General features: G+C 34.4%; 1 protein-coding gene across 1 annotated transcript in view; it reads right to left on the bottom strand.

Moving 5' to 3' along the window:
* Positions 1–6802: 6802 nt before the first annotated feature.
* Positions 6803–17892, bottom strand: part of LOTGIDRAFT_230248 (hypothetical protein) — a gene marked incomplete at both ends in the record, with an annotated part of 39391 nt that continues 28301 nt past the window's right edge. Inside the window, 21 exons of the mRNA XM_009047200.1 lie at positions 6803–6910; positions 7162–7233; positions 7639–7795; positions 8185–8307; positions 8491–8641; positions 9102–9220; positions 9578–9771; positions 10070–10429; positions 10858–10885; positions 11222–11317; positions 11644–11685; positions 12233–12333; positions 12737–13087; positions 13399–13586; positions 14142–14253; positions 14703–14891; positions 15155–15340; positions 15713–15830; positions 16543–16655; positions 17266–17347; positions 17613–17683. Coding sequence (XP_009045448.1) covers positions 6803–6910; positions 7162–7233; positions 7639–7795; positions 8185–8307; positions 8491–8641; positions 9102–9220; positions 9578–9771; positions 10070–10429; positions 10858–10885; positions 11222–11317; positions 11644–11685; positions 12233–12333; positions 12737–13087; positions 13399–13586; positions 14142–14253; positions 14703–14891; positions 15155–15340; positions 15713–15830; positions 16543–16655; positions 17266–17347; positions 17613–17683 — 2961 coding nt within the window. The remainder of the gene's footprint in view (positions 6911–7161; positions 7234–7638; positions 7796–8184; positions 8308–8490; positions 8642–9101; positions 9221–9577; positions 9772–10069; positions 10430–10857; positions 10886–11221; positions 11318–11643; positions 11686–12232; positions 12334–12736; positions 13088–13398; positions 13587–14141; positions 14254–14702; positions 14892–15154; positions 15341–15712; positions 15831–16542; positions 16656–17265; positions 17348–17612; positions 17684–17892) is intronic.

Here is a 17892-nt window from a genome sequence, read left to right as displayed (position 1 = left end):
TAAAGGTAAACAAACTGGAAACATCTGGAGTTCGTACAAACTTAACCGATGCACTGAGTAACATACCAATCACGCAAAAATATACACGAATTACACGCTCAATTCTTTAATATAATGGTAATTTTGTCGGGAACGGTTATGTAGTCGAAGTTCTTAATAGTATAGAATGTACTCGGTCACGTTGCATAGAGTTTCTGATCAAGTCAGCTCATCAAAAAGATGTTTCTATCAAAGGTTTCTGTTTAGTCGGCAATTAATTGAGGTACCTGGTTCGATTGGCGCCTTTGTCTTAAGATGTAGTAATATAAAATGAAATTTCAAACCATACTCCGAGCTTGTATAATCAAATGTAAGTGCCAAGTGGTCATGGAATGAGGGAAAAGATCGCTTACTGAACGTGGTTACTAAATGAAGGACCAGTTTGTACGACGATACCTTAGTTTGGTTTAAAAGTACCCCATTGAGACTTTTTACCGTAAAACTTCATTATGTATTTTTGAATGCAAGATTCAACTAAATCATGGCAGTCAGAGACTAATAACTGAACAAAGAAAATAATCGACGGTATCAAATTCAATAACCACATGGTCAAGATGGGATCCATAGCGACATCAAAGAACTTCACCGGAAATGACGACTATTTGATAAGGCCACATGTGAATGACTGTATCCTCTGACACATCAGATATTAATTAAAGACCAATATGGTCAACATGCGTTTAATGTTTAGTACAGACATATTTTTTTTTACCAATACCTGTACGATACAGGGGTTAACTTTGTTCAGGTCATTCCCTCCTATAGGAGTTTACTATGAGCAGCCCCCCACCCCCTCCAACTTGTATGGATTAGAAAATGAAATTAGTCAAGCCCTCAACCTTATTAATTATTAACAATGTGCAGTTTTCCCCACTTCTGTAGGGGTTTGAAATTTTGAGACCCCACTTTGGCTCCGCCACTGCGCTATTGTTCAGCACCCATTCATTCTGTAGGGGTTAAAAATGATGTTCAGCACCCACTCTCCTGAAGGGGTTGCTCAGCTATCACCCCTCCTGTACCATATGTAGGTGTTAACAATGTTTAGCACCCACCCCTCCGGTAGGGTTTTACAATTTGCAGCTCTCATCCCTGCTTATGTTTAATTAATATAGCCCCTCATCACCATCCGCACTCCCCTTTCTGTAGGGGTTAACAAAGTTCAGCCACTCCCTGCTGTAGGGGTTTACAGATGAAACCTGGTGAACACGTGGTGTTACTATGATATATTTCACACCAGGCATCCCCTATAAATTATACCAGATTGATATATAACCTGGGGCTGAAATACCTCTAATTCAATCTGTATGTACATAATATAAGCGATTCCGTGTGTATTAGACTAATGATGCTAAATGCACTGGAAGAGCAATCGCTCTTGGTGAAAAGAAAATATTGAAAAACTCTATTGCTTGTTTCCGCTAGCGAGAAAGAGAATGTCTTCTCTTTAAGATGGGTTTCCGAATTGTTTAGTGTAAAATTAAGCAAACTATTTGATTAATTGGTGTTTCTAATGAATTATCATGTATTCTTAATCATATCATTATGTTCTTATTGCATATAATTAAGAGTTTTAACCAATCATACCTGAATAAACGAAAAAGGTCTTTTTGACCTTTCTTGATCGGTCACTCATTGGAATTCTGCTGGTAATTCTCTTATAATTAAGCTAATTATGAATTATGTGAGACAAACAGGATTTTTTCCAAGTCATTAGAACACCTCTACCTTCTAATTCTATTCATATAAGTATTAGCATTTTCATTTTCATAAATGAATGAAAATAAGGGAACCCATCTTTAAGAAAGCCCAGATACCACTTCTTTACAGCATACTTGCTTGATAATTTGATAGTTAAAATGAAACATTACCTGTAAAATTCAGACAATTTTCTGTTGGGAAATTATGGCACTGTAGTTCTGAAGACCATTTTATACCACGTGACTTTAATCTATGGATGGAATCTGCACGTGCAACATGACAGGTGGAACGACAAGGTAACGTTAACGTCTGTGACGTCATTAAACATGGCGGTAAATATAATGAGCAAAGAAAATGTCTTAAACTTTGTTTAAATCCCGAGGATAAATAATAGTCTATTTTTTGTTCGATTTTATTTTGATGTTGGTGTCCGAATAAATTTGGCATATTTGTTAATTCATTGTCATAAATGTTCAAACAATAAGTTATTTGAATTTTTTCACATTTTTCTTTGAATTTGATGGAACTGCTTGATACCATTAATAGCAAGGCGAGGATAGGTAATAAATTTAAAACTGATATTAATACAAAACATTTCACAACCATTGTCGTCTCCAAGATGATATAATCACAACCAGCAAATATACTATCTTATTCTATACAATATCCAAACACTTGATAACACTCTAAGTTTCTTCTTGATTGTCAGCGTGGAATCACGTCAAGCCAGTTTGTTGATTTTCTCAATAACCAAATCCAAAGTCAACTGAGGTAAAGGTAAAGGACCAGTCGAATCTTTCTCAATTATGAAATCAGAATTTTAAATTGTCCACTTTTAGTAAGTTTATAAATTACTAGTAAAGTTTTTCTAATAATTACTAAATTAACTTCACAGCATTCTAGCTCACTTCCAGTATATGCACCTCCAAAATATCAGCTACGATCAGAAGAGATTAGCGGAATAGACACTAGAAAACAACAGATCAACTGCCACCTAGAAGAAAGGAACAACGAATCAAGTGAAACGACTCCTTGATATACTATCTATAAAAACATGGTGCTGTTTATACTCGCACGAGTTTTTATTGGTCAAAGAAATTCCTGATGTGTATCATGAATGGGATTCGCCCGTCTATTGGTCTGTCGGTTAATTGAAAATGCCCTACTGCCATAACTATTGAAAGCTACTAAGAGCTAGAATACATAGTTCTCATTGCGACAGCTAATTTTAGAAACATAACTTTCTAAAGCGGGACTTAACCGACAAAGAGTTCCAGATTTACTTTCTATTCTGGATCAGGCCGTAAGGGATTCAAGCCTGGTATAAGGTTATCCACCCTGATTGCTACAAACTGCTGAAAATGAAAGATACATAGAAAGATTATAATCAATATAGAGAGAATGCTAAATGATGATGATTTGGCAAATCGTTTCAATAAACGGTTTATTTTGATTGTCCAATATTGCACAAATGAAATATTACATATACTATGAGTCTCATAGTAAGTGGGTTGAAGAAAACAGCGGAAATAGAAGCCGTCCATTTATCGTACCATCATTTCATCATTTTATTGCCTCTGTTGACTTACTTTGGACAATTTAGTACGACTGTCGGGATGGAAGATCTCACCAACTACCTCCAGGCATCTTCAGACCTCAGTTAGATAGATCAGGATTAACCCCTGCTGTTTGCTGTCCACTTGAAAAATTTATCTCGCCCTAATTTAGTTTACACATACACATGTTCAAACATACACAATCTCTACATCAACAAATTAACCCTTTACCAACCAATTATATCAATTAACACTTTAACCGCCGCTTTAATCAACCGTTGACTGATATCTAAAACACGGCTGTTGGGTTTCGACTCATGATGGAATCTAAGGGGTTAAATTACTCTAGATTTCAAGCTTAATTTCAGTTACATCCAAACCTTTCTAGTAACTGTGGCATTAGATTGGAAGCGTTGTTTGCTATGCAATGGGATGAAGAGTTCTGCTTGAATTGATCCAATTTGATAGGCTGTATCCCTAAATGCATCAAAAATCTTTTCAGAACTACTCGTAACGCTACCAAATAGAACGTTATCATTTCCGGATTGGGACCTTTGGTGCAGGTTTGGGAATACTCCAAGGCATTGTTATAACGTTCGCCTTCGTAACGTGTTCACAATTGGAATGATATATAATGATATTAGATATACCAACTTTCAAAATCAAAATGACTATGTATTTTTTTTCAATAAGATTGATAGTTTCAGAGTTATTGCCCTTGACTTCCTAACGTATCAATATCGACCGTAAATACACATACGATGTCTCAGATCGGCAAGAGTTGCGAGGAAACATAGAGATACGCTCTACTTGAAACATCATAACCTTGACCCTATGCCAGAATCTACTTTGAAAAAGTAATTTGTGAGCCTACCTCGGAATCTGGAGAGGCGCGGGGCAAATCAACCACACCGAGACCTCTCGTAAATAATTCAACTTCAATGTGGACCAAGATGTCTAATTATAAGAACATGTCAAAGATCAGATTTCAGTCAGTTTCAAATTTCTTAAATATTTTGACCGGTAGATTTCAGTTTTATCAATATTTTGACGGCTGACATTAATGTGAGTTACAGACTGGTCGGGCTATTACATCAGATCTTAATATCATATACATATCGAAAGATGTATGATAAAGTGAAGGCATGCCCCATAAAAATGTCATTAATAGGGCAAAACTATTTCCAATATTTTGAATTTTACAGGTTTTTTTTGCAAAATTTCCAATACCAGTTTGAACAATGCATGATCATTATCATACAAAATTATCGTATCCGAATGAACTTCTGGCACTATTACAGTATAAAACTGTTCAAATTATTATATTACCAGCATGTTATTCGACCTGATCAGATCTAAAGAATTATCAACAACCAAACCAACAACACAGAATCATCCAATTTGAACCAATCCAACTACCAACTATTACGACTACCAACAACTACCTAGTTTGCGATATCAGCATCCGCTGAAAGCGAACGTTAACTTGTCATCTACCTACCTATATACCTAACTATATTACCAGCAAGAAATGTTGACGCAACCTTTTGAGGCGACATAAATTTATCCTGTAGAGGTTGATTCGGAATTATCAACTTTAAGAAAGCCTAAATATAAATATTCATGAAGAGATTTAGATACCCCACGAGTTTCTAATACAGTCACCAGTAATTCTCGTACCATATGTATCAGGCACTGTGGGTTATCACCCCTCATATCTTATCGTGAAAACTTTAAGAAAATAAAACCATGCCACTTTGTTTAGGATACATGTCGTTGCTTGGAAACCAATTTCTTCTTAACCCTTTTAATTGTGTTATCTTAGACGTTCGTTTATGGCATGTTATCTAATATATAAACATTAAAACGTTAACCCCCATCAGTACATATCAAAATATAAATACCCCAAAATAATTTTGGTAGTAACGGCACTAGCTAAGTAGTTGGAATAGTTAAAAAAAGACAAGGATTTTGAATTGATCCGTAGACTTGGAAAAGGACGTAGCGTAATGGAGGCAAATGATTCAAATGCCTCCATTTTGAAATGACGACCAAACTTAAAAGTACCTTTTTTCAATTATATATTTTCGATCAACTCAGACCACCTATGACTCAGTTTTACATGGATAGCGCTAAAGCCTTGTTTTTTTTTTTTATTGAAACGTCGCGTTCTTATTCAGAAAAAGTAGCAGCTGGTGAAGGACATCAGTTTTGTAGAATGTGTGTTGAAATGGCCATGAAAGTTAAGTCACTGCAACCAAGATATGGGTTTTATTGTAACATTACCCTGACAAATCTTGCCCTACTCTATTGTGAAACTGTGACAAAACTTCCATCTGTATATATATATTTCTTGGGCTATTGTAAATTCAAGTTAAAAGTTTGAAAGTTGAAACGCAGGACTATGAAGTTCCCTACTTTCATAATAAACAATATAATCTATAATTTAGAAAAAAATCTCTTTAATATAACAACATTGTATCACTATATATAGAAACATAATAAAATTATATAACATAAATGATAAACGAATTCTCTTTATATTTTCAGCTAGATAGACAATCTGCAAGAATACCATGCCTTTCAATTTGAAATTAGTCTTTTCACTTGACTTGGAAAAATATTAAACTTCACCTTTGGCCTTGAACTTAATTCTTGACCTTGATGTAAATGCATAGGCATATGGGTCATTGGCCTGTTAGGGGCAGGTAGGTTTGCCTGAAAATCTTTCGCTGGGTTTTAATTTCTAATAAATCATATCATTGAATGAATAATAATAATCCTAGATAAAATACTACATTTATACATTCATATATTTAAATCCCAAAAAATATCATCTTTTCGGGCAGCGACCAAAAAAAACCTTGGGCAGACAAGTAGTGTTTCTATGTGATGCTCTACAAATAATAAGATTCTGAACCAGTCTGCCCTCACCCCAGTTTATTAGACTGTACACCTATATTTAAATCACAGTATATTTCAATAAATATACAAATTATGAAGCACTTGGGAAAAATTACCATAATTTCTTGAAGTAACCAACACATAATATTAAAATCTTCATATTCATAATAAACTTAACTGTTATCCAGGCTCTAAACAGACTTGATTGTTCGGAAGGGCAAGTAAAATATCAGAAGGGGCTTACCCCCTGGAGGTAAGGGCCTATTGTTATCATGATAGATAAGCTTAAATTAATGCTAATTAAAACAGAGTAGCACAGTAACTCATTATATTAAAGAAAACCAGTAAAAAACAATCACATGATATAAGATTTGAACGACATATAGAAGCGAGGAGCACATATACATCATTACATCTGATGACTACACATGTATATTGTGTTGAAACGTTATGTGCCAAACCTTATTAAAGAAGTGTGTTATATTCCATAATATTGTCTTGTGTTTTTGTTTTAATCACATGATATAAAAATTTCTATCGCTTAACAAATCATAGTTTTTCTTTTAGCCTAGATTTTTTAAAAGTGAGAAGGCTAAATGGATTTGTTACGATGATGATTTCGGAGACATATTCTTACTAACGACCTTAATCAAATCTGTGGCCATGTTTTTATAATTAATCATGTGACCAATAGCAGCAATATTCATCAAGCCCTGAAATACAAAGGTTAAAGATCTATGACAATAGAAAACAAAACCAAAATCTATTGTTGGGGACTGAGTTATCAAGAAAGCTTTGATTCAAACATAAAAATACTCAGTGAAATTATGACCTCCAGCTCTATTCAGGCTCACTATCTCTCTGTTAAGGGAGATAACTCTTAATACAGACATGATATTTTAAGACCACAATAATACTATATAGATACAAGAGTACAATTAAGGAATTAGAGCAAATCTCTTACCCTAAAAATACTGAGTTTAACCTCATCAATATCCATTACACCTACTAGATATTCTTTTTCTAATCCCCATTGCTGTAATATATATATGATAGTACATCATAAAAAGAAAACACAAAATAAACCCATAAATGAAGCTTGTTAAGCTTTGGTCACCCAACTTTAAAATTTCCTTTCATTTAACATCAAAAGGCAAGAAAAGCCTGTAAGCTCTCCTTGACAATTATGTGGCCCCTACCTGAACTCCCCTGGGCGGAGTGATGAAGGTTTCCAAAAAGAAGTAAACTCTCACCACCTATTTATAACATAACATAGCATGGGCATTCCTTCTTCACTAGGAACAAGGATAGGGATTTTGAAAAAAAGCGCATAGCCTTTACCCCCTTCCTGAAGGAAGATGTTCATAAGGGAGTAAACCATCCCCTCTACTCCAGTAAGAATGACAAAGGATTTCAAAAGAAATAAGGTTATATTATTTACCTCTACAAGATTTTCTACTTGTAAAAAGAGGTCAGTTAGAGCTCTAACTACAGGAGGTAATATGGCCGTTGGGTCTTCTTCACCTTTGGTTAAATCAACATATAACTTCCATAGTGGTGAGAGAATCGCAAAATCTAATCTCTTGTCTATTGGAGGTCTGAAAAATATATATTCTTGTTACATTTATTGATATACATTTACATGTATCATTAGACACATTCACTTTTTCCACTTTCTTTTGACAGTTGCAAATCTAATTAAGAGGGCTTGTTTTGGCAGCAATAGCTCCCTCAATTCACACTATATGACAATTTGAAATCTTCCTTAGTTACCTTGACTAATATGTTATTCATAGTTGGAATGAAGACATCTCAGTCCCCAATACCTACTGACAGGGAAACTGGATTAAAAATTCAATGATATTACATCCACCTTTGCCAGAATTGAACCCTGGCTGAGCCACAGCGAAAAGAAGCTGTATTTTATCATAGCCAGATACACTGGACAGTTTTGTCGTTGGACATCTATAACAAAACCAAATCCTACCTTTCTGTAGGTTGACAATCTATAACCTTCAATAGTAACTGTATAGCCTGTAGTCTCTGTGTATGAGTTTGAATACAAGCAACATAAACTAGTCGTAACCACAACTGAGTAAGGGGTAGGGACCTAAAATATTCAAAAACAATGAGAGTAAAACTTATTCAATGTTAATTTCTGAATTTTTTTTTAGCTCGCAACCACAGTGTTTATTTTAGCTCAACCTTTTTTAACCAATTGATCATTATTTAGTTCATTAAGCTTAGTTTTGCAAGATAGTTACCATCTATACATTTAGAGTAAAATACTTACAAAGCGACTGGTTGAGAGAGAACAAAGTCTAGAATGGTATATCCAGTCTCAAAACTGTCTCTAGTGCCATTACTAACTACAAATTTATACCCCCAGTAATTTTCCTTAGACTCAGACATATCACCAGTACACTTGTACTTTATAGTATCTCCTGAAATAGAGTTTAACTTCAATCAGTCTCACCATTAGAGATAACACATGATAACAATAGCCAATTGTTAGCCAATACTAGACCAATAGTTATGCAACTTGTATAATGAAAATCAGTAGTCTAAAATATATCTATTCTAAAAAATTGATTATAGGGATGATATATTAGTGCTGGGTATTGCTAATCAATAATGACTTGATATGTATCACCATAAAAGGAATATAATACACACAAATATCCATACGTGGAATTTAACATATTACAATATTTTAAATTAATAAATAAGCCAGCTCTGTAACTTATTACTACATTGGTCTAATTTAACCAAGTCTGTAGAGTAGAGTGCACAGTTTTTCAGTCTAAGAAGTACTTATCAAACTTGGAGAAAATGAAATTTTTTTTTAATTAATCCATCCATTTACAGCCTTCTATTCTGTTTATAACTCAAACAAAATCCTACCTGCCACCTGGAAACTTGCCCATTTTGATTTCCCTGTACCAGTAAATGTGTACTGTTTTTTATCAGGGTCATCACCCACATAAAATACCAGTTCATCTATTTCTTCCATTAAAGAACATCTGAAAACAGAGCAAAAAAATTTTATTTATATATTTTTATATAAAACTATAAGTACTAACTAGAGCTAAATATTAACTACCTACATGACATTTCAGACTGAGAAAAGAGCATGAGTGAATAAATGTATATTTGGGGTGACCAATGATCTATAATGTAGTCACTTAGACATATACAAACTCTTTGTTTAATAAAGCAAAGTGTTTTAAAGCCTTCCATAGCATTTGGTTGTTTTCGTTTGAACGTGTCATGTCATCAATAGGTATCTGTTGAAGACAAAACGTTTACAAAATTTATTGGACGACCATTAGTATTTCCAGCCTTTTGGAATCAAAAACAATGGCAGCCATTTAACTTACCGACTATCAAAAGTGACAGATAAAAACGAAGCACCAGGTATAGTAATTTTACCACGCTGAGTGACTTTAGTGTAAGGATGGTCTGTTTCCTTGGTAACAGATGAGGATGCCATTTCTTCCATAAATTGACAGGCCTTACATGATATTGGGACTAAACTTTCTCTATTACAGTTGATTATGACTCTCTCTACGACCTAGAGTAAAAAAAATGGCCACATTAGTCAAGTTTAAGACCAGGTACTTTGCTTGGACAATTGATACATATATATTATATTCAAAGGGATTGTAAAGAGGTTTTCTTCCTTTTTATGCATAAGCCTGTTGGGGACACTGCTAACATTGATTTGCACCATTCCAATATTCATTCACACATCTGTTTTTTTTCACAATTCAAAACTAAGCATTTTATGATGTAGCTATCATAAAGGCCCTAAAATATTAGCAGCTTTTGTGCTAGTGACCTCATGGAAACTAAAAGAATATCACACTTACCTGCAGAAAGTTATCTAAGCCATCCATTTTATACAGTAGATCTAATATACAAGGTATTCTATCTGTATCAATACATCCTAATAGATCACTGGTAATAGTGGGTCCCATGGGGGGCCAGCGAGCTAGTATACCACGTAATAGATGTCTGGAATATATCACACCCATAGCTAGATTAACACGACTTAAATAATCTCTCGATCCAGAACGACCATACGTCATCAATTCTTTTTTTAACAGCTCGGAACTTTTATTTTGTCTGGTTTCTCCAATCTTTCCCTGGTTTAACGTCTGTGTAGGAATCAGACTTATCGTCTGCTCTCCTTTCTCTTCTGTTGCTTTTTCTACCGGAGCTCTTTTAAACTACAAGAAAATTGAAAAATCTGTATTAAAGTTTTATGAATGATGTATACCTGTTTGACGTGCTACATATGGATTCTTACTTGAGGGCCGCTTGATTGATGAGTTCTACATGTACAGGGTTTATGAAATAAAATAAATGGAGTTTTACGTCCTGCTTTTCTGCACCGTGTGGGCTAATGAAGACGGTCAGGGTTTATGGAGAGAAGGAAATAGATAGGAAAATTTTGAATGTGACATGTCAGCTTTCCTGTTTGATTGGCTGCAGAATTGGAACCGACGGAAACTGTTCAGAGCTCTCCAATCGAGCGCCACCTGCAGTCAACTTGCACTTTGGATCCAGAGGACACATCAAAATCCGTATACAAGAAGAATCGGTGCAGAAACAGTCAGACAATGTTACACAGATGAATGGGACAATCTGTACTTACATCACTCAAAATTGATTTCTTCTCATTGCTGAAAGATAAATTGAATACTAATGTGAAATAACTATCAGTGGATGTAGGCTACAGTGTAAATCATATAATCTTTCAATATCAATATACCCAAAGCATCAAAGAATGTAAAGTTAAATTAGATTATTATTCCCTTACTCTACTAACTGGAAAGTGTTAATAATAAGATTGAATATAACAGATATATCGCAGGTTATTAACAAAAGTCTTATCCCTTTTGAAATGAATTGAAATGGAGTATTATATACTCTACTGCCTGGAAAGTGCTAATAATGGAAGATACCCTACTGTGTGCAATGTTGTAAATTCTGCTAATATATTGGCATTATTGTATTACCTAGGTGATTTATTATCAGTAGATGTTATATTGATTCCAGTATCTATAACTTTTACACTCGATTTCTCATCTTCTTTCTCTTCCCCTTCTTTATCCCTGCAAACAAGTTTTACATCCAACTTTTGGGTTTATAAAAAACAAGCAAAGGTATGTGATGAAGGAGATTTTGACAGGATAGCAGCATAAGCTTACTTTTTTTACTGTCAATTATGAAAACCTTGATAGGCTTATGTAGATGGCAAATTCTATAGACATCAGCTGCTAAGGTCTAAGTCCATTCTGAAATCTCTACAAGAAGAAGTATCTTCCATGCCAGAGTTTGCAAGGGCATCAGTTATAAGTGTTTGAAGTCCTAGAAGGAGCAAACACTGACTAAACCCAGGGGATGAAAAAAAACCTCCAAAAAACTTGTTATTTCTTACCATGTTTCCATAAACTTCTTTATTTCATCAGAATTTCCAAAACTAAAAATTAAAATTGTTGAAGAATGTAGAGTACACATTATATCATCACCTCACCTTTGACCTCTCACACCTTTGTAGCATATCCCCAAAGCCCACATGTTCTTAACCTTGGGGGGCAGGGGGCAGGGGGCAGGGAAGCTATAGATTGATATCAGCCTTGTCTTTTGAAGGATAATTGTCAGAATATACTAGCATGTTAAAGGAACAGATGAGCCATTTTTAGGCATTCATTTGAGTCTTGAATATATGTAAATAGTCTTCAGAAGTACTAGATATGTATGAAATTTGCATAATTCCTTCAAAAATATATCAAACTAGGAATTCTTTGAAAGCTCCAATTTTGAAAGTGAGCTGTGAACACTATTACTGAGTGCCTTAGCTAAAAAAAAATCCCGGTTTCAGATACAAGGTATGATTGGCCAAAAAATCTATACATTTAATTTCAATTCAGATTCTGCCGTTTGATTCTCATTGCTCTGTTTTCCAGGAAACCTCTGAGACGACTAGCAGTCAAAATAATCTGTTTTCCGGCTATGATAAAACCTACTTCTCTATAATATCTTTTCTGACAGCCTCTGTATCTCCTTCATGCATGTCATATATAACTTGTAAAACAGAAGTTGGTACTTGATGTACAGCATGGAGTGCCTGTAGAAGATGGAAATTCACAATCAGAATATATATTTACACAGCAAGAAGTAACTCAAAGCATCTCTTCCAGAGATTTCGCATTGCTAATAATTGGCTTGTCAACTTTCACCAAAGATTCTATAGGGATATTTGGTCTAATTATTTAACAAAATGATGACTTTTTTGTGGAGAGCAAGGTCTTCATCTTCATACGGTATTCATCCTGTTCATTATAGATTTAATGATTTAATGGAAAAAATGAATCTGATTGGAAGTCGACCTCTTGAACAAGCAGAGCTATATCTACAACCAAAGTGACTTGATCAATATGAATGAAGATGTAACAGGTTACTGGATAAGCTAGTCTATAGATCAAAATGATTCTTGGGGCCTAAATGAAATGATCAGAGAAAAACATAACCTCAAAAAGAGATTTGGTTTTATCATCAACTGTTCCAAATGCTTTGATTCCAACTTCATCTTCATCTCCATCCAAAACTGAGGAGTCCCCAGACCCCAGTAGGTGGGCATGGAACACATCATTAACGTCATCATCATCATCGTCATCATCATCATCGTCATCTTCATCGTCATCTTCATCGTCATCTTCATCATCATCATCATCATCTTCATCATCATCTTCATCGTCTGAGCTATCATCACTATTTGCGCTTTTCTTAGGTTTCTCTTTCGTTGATGGTGAGATGGGTTTCTTAATAACTGTAGTCTGCTTAGCAGAATGGTCATGGGTGTACAGCATCAATGAGAGGACCTATAAGGAACAAAATGTAATAGAAATTCAAAATCCACATGTATGTACAGTCTGGATAACAAAAAGGCTTTTTGACCTTTCTTGATCGGTCACTCATTGAAATTCTACTGGTAATTCTCTTCTAATTTAGCTAATTATATATTAATCATAGATATGTGAGACAAACTGGTATTTTTGCAAGTCTTAGAACACCTCTACCTTCTATTCATATAAGTATTAGCATTTTCATTTATGAAAATAAGGGAACCCATCTTTAAGGACCAATTCATATTATTCCCTGGTGTGGTATCTTAGAACAGTTTCTACTGTACCTCCAAGTCTTTTAACAACCATTGTTGGTTGAATCCTGTACCACGACAAGCTAGATAAACCAAACACTGGATCAACTCTGGTTTAAATAGTTCTTCATCTAGAGGTAGGGTCGAGGTTTGTAGATAATTATATAAAACTTTTAATGCCAGTGATAATACCCACAATGTTTCTACTTCTAATGATACACCTGAAAGAGAAACAAAGATGATATGAAATAAATAAAGTTTTGCACTTTGAGTTTTATGCTCTGCTGTTTTGCACCTTACCAAAAACAACAATGTCATGCAGTGCACAATGACCAGCATCAAAAAATGAAAATGATATGAATGGACTTGTACATCCTACTTATTTGCACCTTTTGGGCTAATGAAGACAGGTAAAACCATGCATGGTGCAATGAGGGAAATTTTGCCAGGGCAGCAGCATTAGCCTGGTCTTTTTGATTTCCAACTGTTGAGGGATCTTTAACGTACACAGCCTGTAGCATGCAAGGCCTTGGTTTATTGTCCCATCCGAACGACTAGATGTTTTTTCCAGGTCAGCCTACCCAGCATTGGACAAGAAGAAAGTTGTTTCTGTTATAAAACAGTTCATATATAACATTTATATATGCCACATCATACTGAAGAAATTTCCATGGACTGTTGTGGTAATTATGATTTTTTCTTTGATATTTGTGTAGAAAAACGAGGACATGTCAAATTTTTTTAAAAATATGTTAACTTTTAATTGTTCATTTTACCTGCTTTGATTTTCCCGATAGTTTCTGTAACGATGCTGGTGAATTCAGTCACATGATTCGTATCCCAGAGTTCCACCATTTCTTTAATACACGTCACATATTCATCACTTACCTATTACATTCAAATTCAATCAAAATTATATTCTTAAATTAACCGGGTGATATAAATTGGAATAAAATTCTGAAAATTGTGAACTTTGCAGGCGAATGTGAATATTCATGCTTATATACCAAATATTTGTGTGCATAATGCACAGTTTTTACTCTCAAAAGGGCCTATACCCGTATAAGAGACAAGGACAATTTTTTTTTAGATGTATGATCTAAACATGCCAGCATACAACTAAACTGCACAAGAACCGAATGATATTAGCCTGCTCTGTTTCAATTTCAAATTGTCGAGGGAATATAAAGTGCACAGCCTGTAGCATGCGGGGCCTCGTCCCATCCGAATGACTATACGCTTTTTCCACGTCAGCCGCCCAACATCTGATAAGATAGGATGTTTTAGTACCTTGATCTAAAAGACATTTAAAATACATAAGAAAACTTCAGACTTACTGTGTTTCTCTTTCTTGTAGTAGTATTAACTATCAGAGTTTGATATTTATCAGGGAAGTGTTTTATAGCTATACCATGTTTTTTATTTATACTCTTATGAGTATATTCTACTTGTGTACCAATTGTTAATACTTCAGGGAAACCCGCCATTACAAACATCGCAAATATAGACGACAACTCAGGTTTGCCCTATTAAAAAATAACATTCATTTTCATATAGGTGAATTATATTAAAGTCATTGTAGTACTGTGGTCTTAAACTATCAATTCTATATTGAAAGTTATCTCTCTTGGAAGAGCAGTTCAGAAAGTCTGAATAAATAGGCTATAGTTATTGGATAGTATAAATTTTCCTTAATATAAGACAATTGCAAACAAGTTATCACAACAATTCACTATTCAGTCAATGACAATTTATTGGTTAAGATATATTTATCACCCGTCAAATTTACCTGTTTAGCACTACTACTGGATGATTTCAAAGCTGTCGTAACACTCACAGCTGCATCAACCTCATCTACAGGGTCTACACTGGATGATCTTTCTTCACTGGATAACTGATCTACGCTGGTTGATGTTTCATCACTGGATTTTACAGGTTTAGGGACTTTCTCTGGACTTTTCAAAATAAAATCATCCTTAAAAGAAGCAAGTATTTATTCTCAATTATCAAAGCTTTGAACAACCTTATGATAGGAGAAAGTCAGTAAAACTCACATGTGTGAATGTCAAAAATAAAAAAATTCAAATGAGTAGGTAGACGTATGTTGGGTTGGAGTAAGAAAAAGTTCAAAATCGTCAAAAATTTGAAAAGATCATGTGCAATAAATAATCATCAGGAGAAATACATAAATAGCCAGGTAATAATCATCAATTCTTGGAATAATTCAGAATAACAACCTAGTTATAAATGGCCATGTAATAGTTGTCAAATTTTGTCCAAGTCAGAAAACCACCTGAGCTATATATGGCATGAAATTCTCGACAAATGTCAGATGAAGTCAACATACCTGTTTAAGAGTCTGTATACATCTAGAAACATGTTCACAAACGATAGGTTTCCATTGAGGAGCACTAGTTAGAGATCCTAGTATTCTAGCCATAGAACATGCCCTCTCTAATCCACTTCTACAATAAGATCAAATTGAAACTGATAAAAACCATGAGCTGAGGAAGTTAAAATTCGACACCGTGCCGACAATGGCCTCAAAGGCGACCACATAGGATTTAAACCCACCGCACCTACTGGTAACCGCCTGGAAAATGACAATCCAACTGGCTACTGACTGCTTCAGATACACAACTAACAGTGAACAAGCCATGTATTTGTATTTGTTATGTCGAAAGATAGCTTGCCAGGCAAGGTAATATACGCCTACTGACAGCTTTGATTTTAAATATTTTGCAGTACAGTAACAATTACCAGTTTGAAATAATCAACCTTCAGTCTTTTGAACTTTTTGAGGCGATACTGAATAATATTACCAAGTTTTGTCAAAATCTGTCAAGAATTGGGCCTTCTAGAGTGTTTTTAAGAACATGGGCAATAACTCATACTAAATATCTTTCAATTCTTCTGATTTTCAATAGGGTTCCTCTGGTGATAACAAACAATCATACCAAGTTTCGTCGAAAACAGTCAAGAATTGTGCCTTCTAGAGCAATTGTGGGACGGAAATGGGTGACGGCAATATATGTGGGTGTATAAAAACGAGATTAGTATTCCAATAACTTGACTTAACTCTCAACAAAGCAAGCAAAACAATCTAAGGTAAATCAATCAGCGTTTTATATGTGATTCCTTTAATTCTAAGATCTTTGAAAAAAACTAAAACCCTACTTTTCAAGACATGAGGCACCAAATTGGAAAAGATAATTGACAGTTTCTTGTCCTGATGTTACTGGTTTAGGAGATTTTTTAGCTGCTACTGTAATGGAGGCAGCATCAGCAATCTGGAATATATATTACATAAACACATGACATACTTAAATGACAAGCTTAAATATATTTCACTGTTTATTAATGTCTAAGACTATTGATACAAATAGAAGAAAGGCACCAATTCACAAGACATCCTTTTGACTTGAAGAATGAAACAAATTTTTAGTCATCTTCGTCAAATTTTCAGTCCAACTTGCAATACAGTTTTTTGAACTTGTTTCCATCCAAAATTGTTCCACCCTGATATAAGCCCCATTGCCAGATTTTGTACTTTTGTATTAAAGGCCCTGAGAATTCATTCCTGGCAATTTTGAGGTGTTAAAATTGTATCAAAATCTATATCTGTTTGATTTTGTACAAAGACACTGTAAATGAATCAATCTTTGCTGAACAGGAAAAAGTTTTGCTGGGGCTTAATTCTCACTTGCTGGAGCCCAGTCCCCACAGACCCCATCCTAACAACGGGGCTGCCTGATATTCTGATTTCAAACTTTAGTTTTGGATAAGTTCTATTTTTTCTGAAATATCTACCGTCCTTGTAAAATAAACAAAATAAAAAGATGAAGTTTTGAAATTCTGAAATAAAAAATGATTTATCATAAGTTATAAGACTAAACTTACCTCAGTTGAAGTCTTGGCCAACAAACGACCGAGTAAACCCATACCTAGATGTTGGGTTTTTAACTCATGATTACAGTCTCCCCTGAAAAAAAAAAATTGTTACCCTCAAAGAAAATATAACAAATCAATATCATGCTGTTTGTTTTATGCCAACTTGTTGATTTTTTTGTTTGCGCAGGATGCATATTATCTATGGTTATAAATTTTTTCAGTTACTTGATTAAAAGAAAGGTTGCAATTATACATTTAGTCATTAGGGCTGTATTTTATAGTTTTCAACAACAATCCAAAACAAATCGTTAAATCTAAAAATAATGACTTCATTGCCACCAAAAACAAAGACCTACCTTGCTACTTTAAATAAAAGACGTAGAAATTCCTTAGTTGTAAAATTATATGTTACTCCTGGGATGGGCACCTTTAAATAGAATAAAACCTTGTTTACTTGATATACAGATCTTTCCCATTTACATCTAGCTCAGTGTAATAACGAAGACGAATAATCAAGAATAATGAGAAAATAATACAGCAACCATTTTCCAGTAAAATACAGGCAAATAACATAACAATATATTTAGAACTTCAAAAATTAATCTTCAAACATTTTGAAACAACACAAAATCAAAT

This window comes from Lottia gigantea (genome assembly GCF_000327385.1).
Source record: "Lottia gigantea unplaced genomic scaffold LOTGIsca_11, whole genome shotgun sequence".
Taxonomy (NCBI): domain Eukaryota; kingdom Metazoa; phylum Mollusca; class Gastropoda; family Lottiidae; genus Lottia; species Lottia gigantea.
The sequence above is the reverse complement of the archived record's forward strand: the minus strand, read 5'-3'. Positions and strand labels throughout refer to the sequence as shown.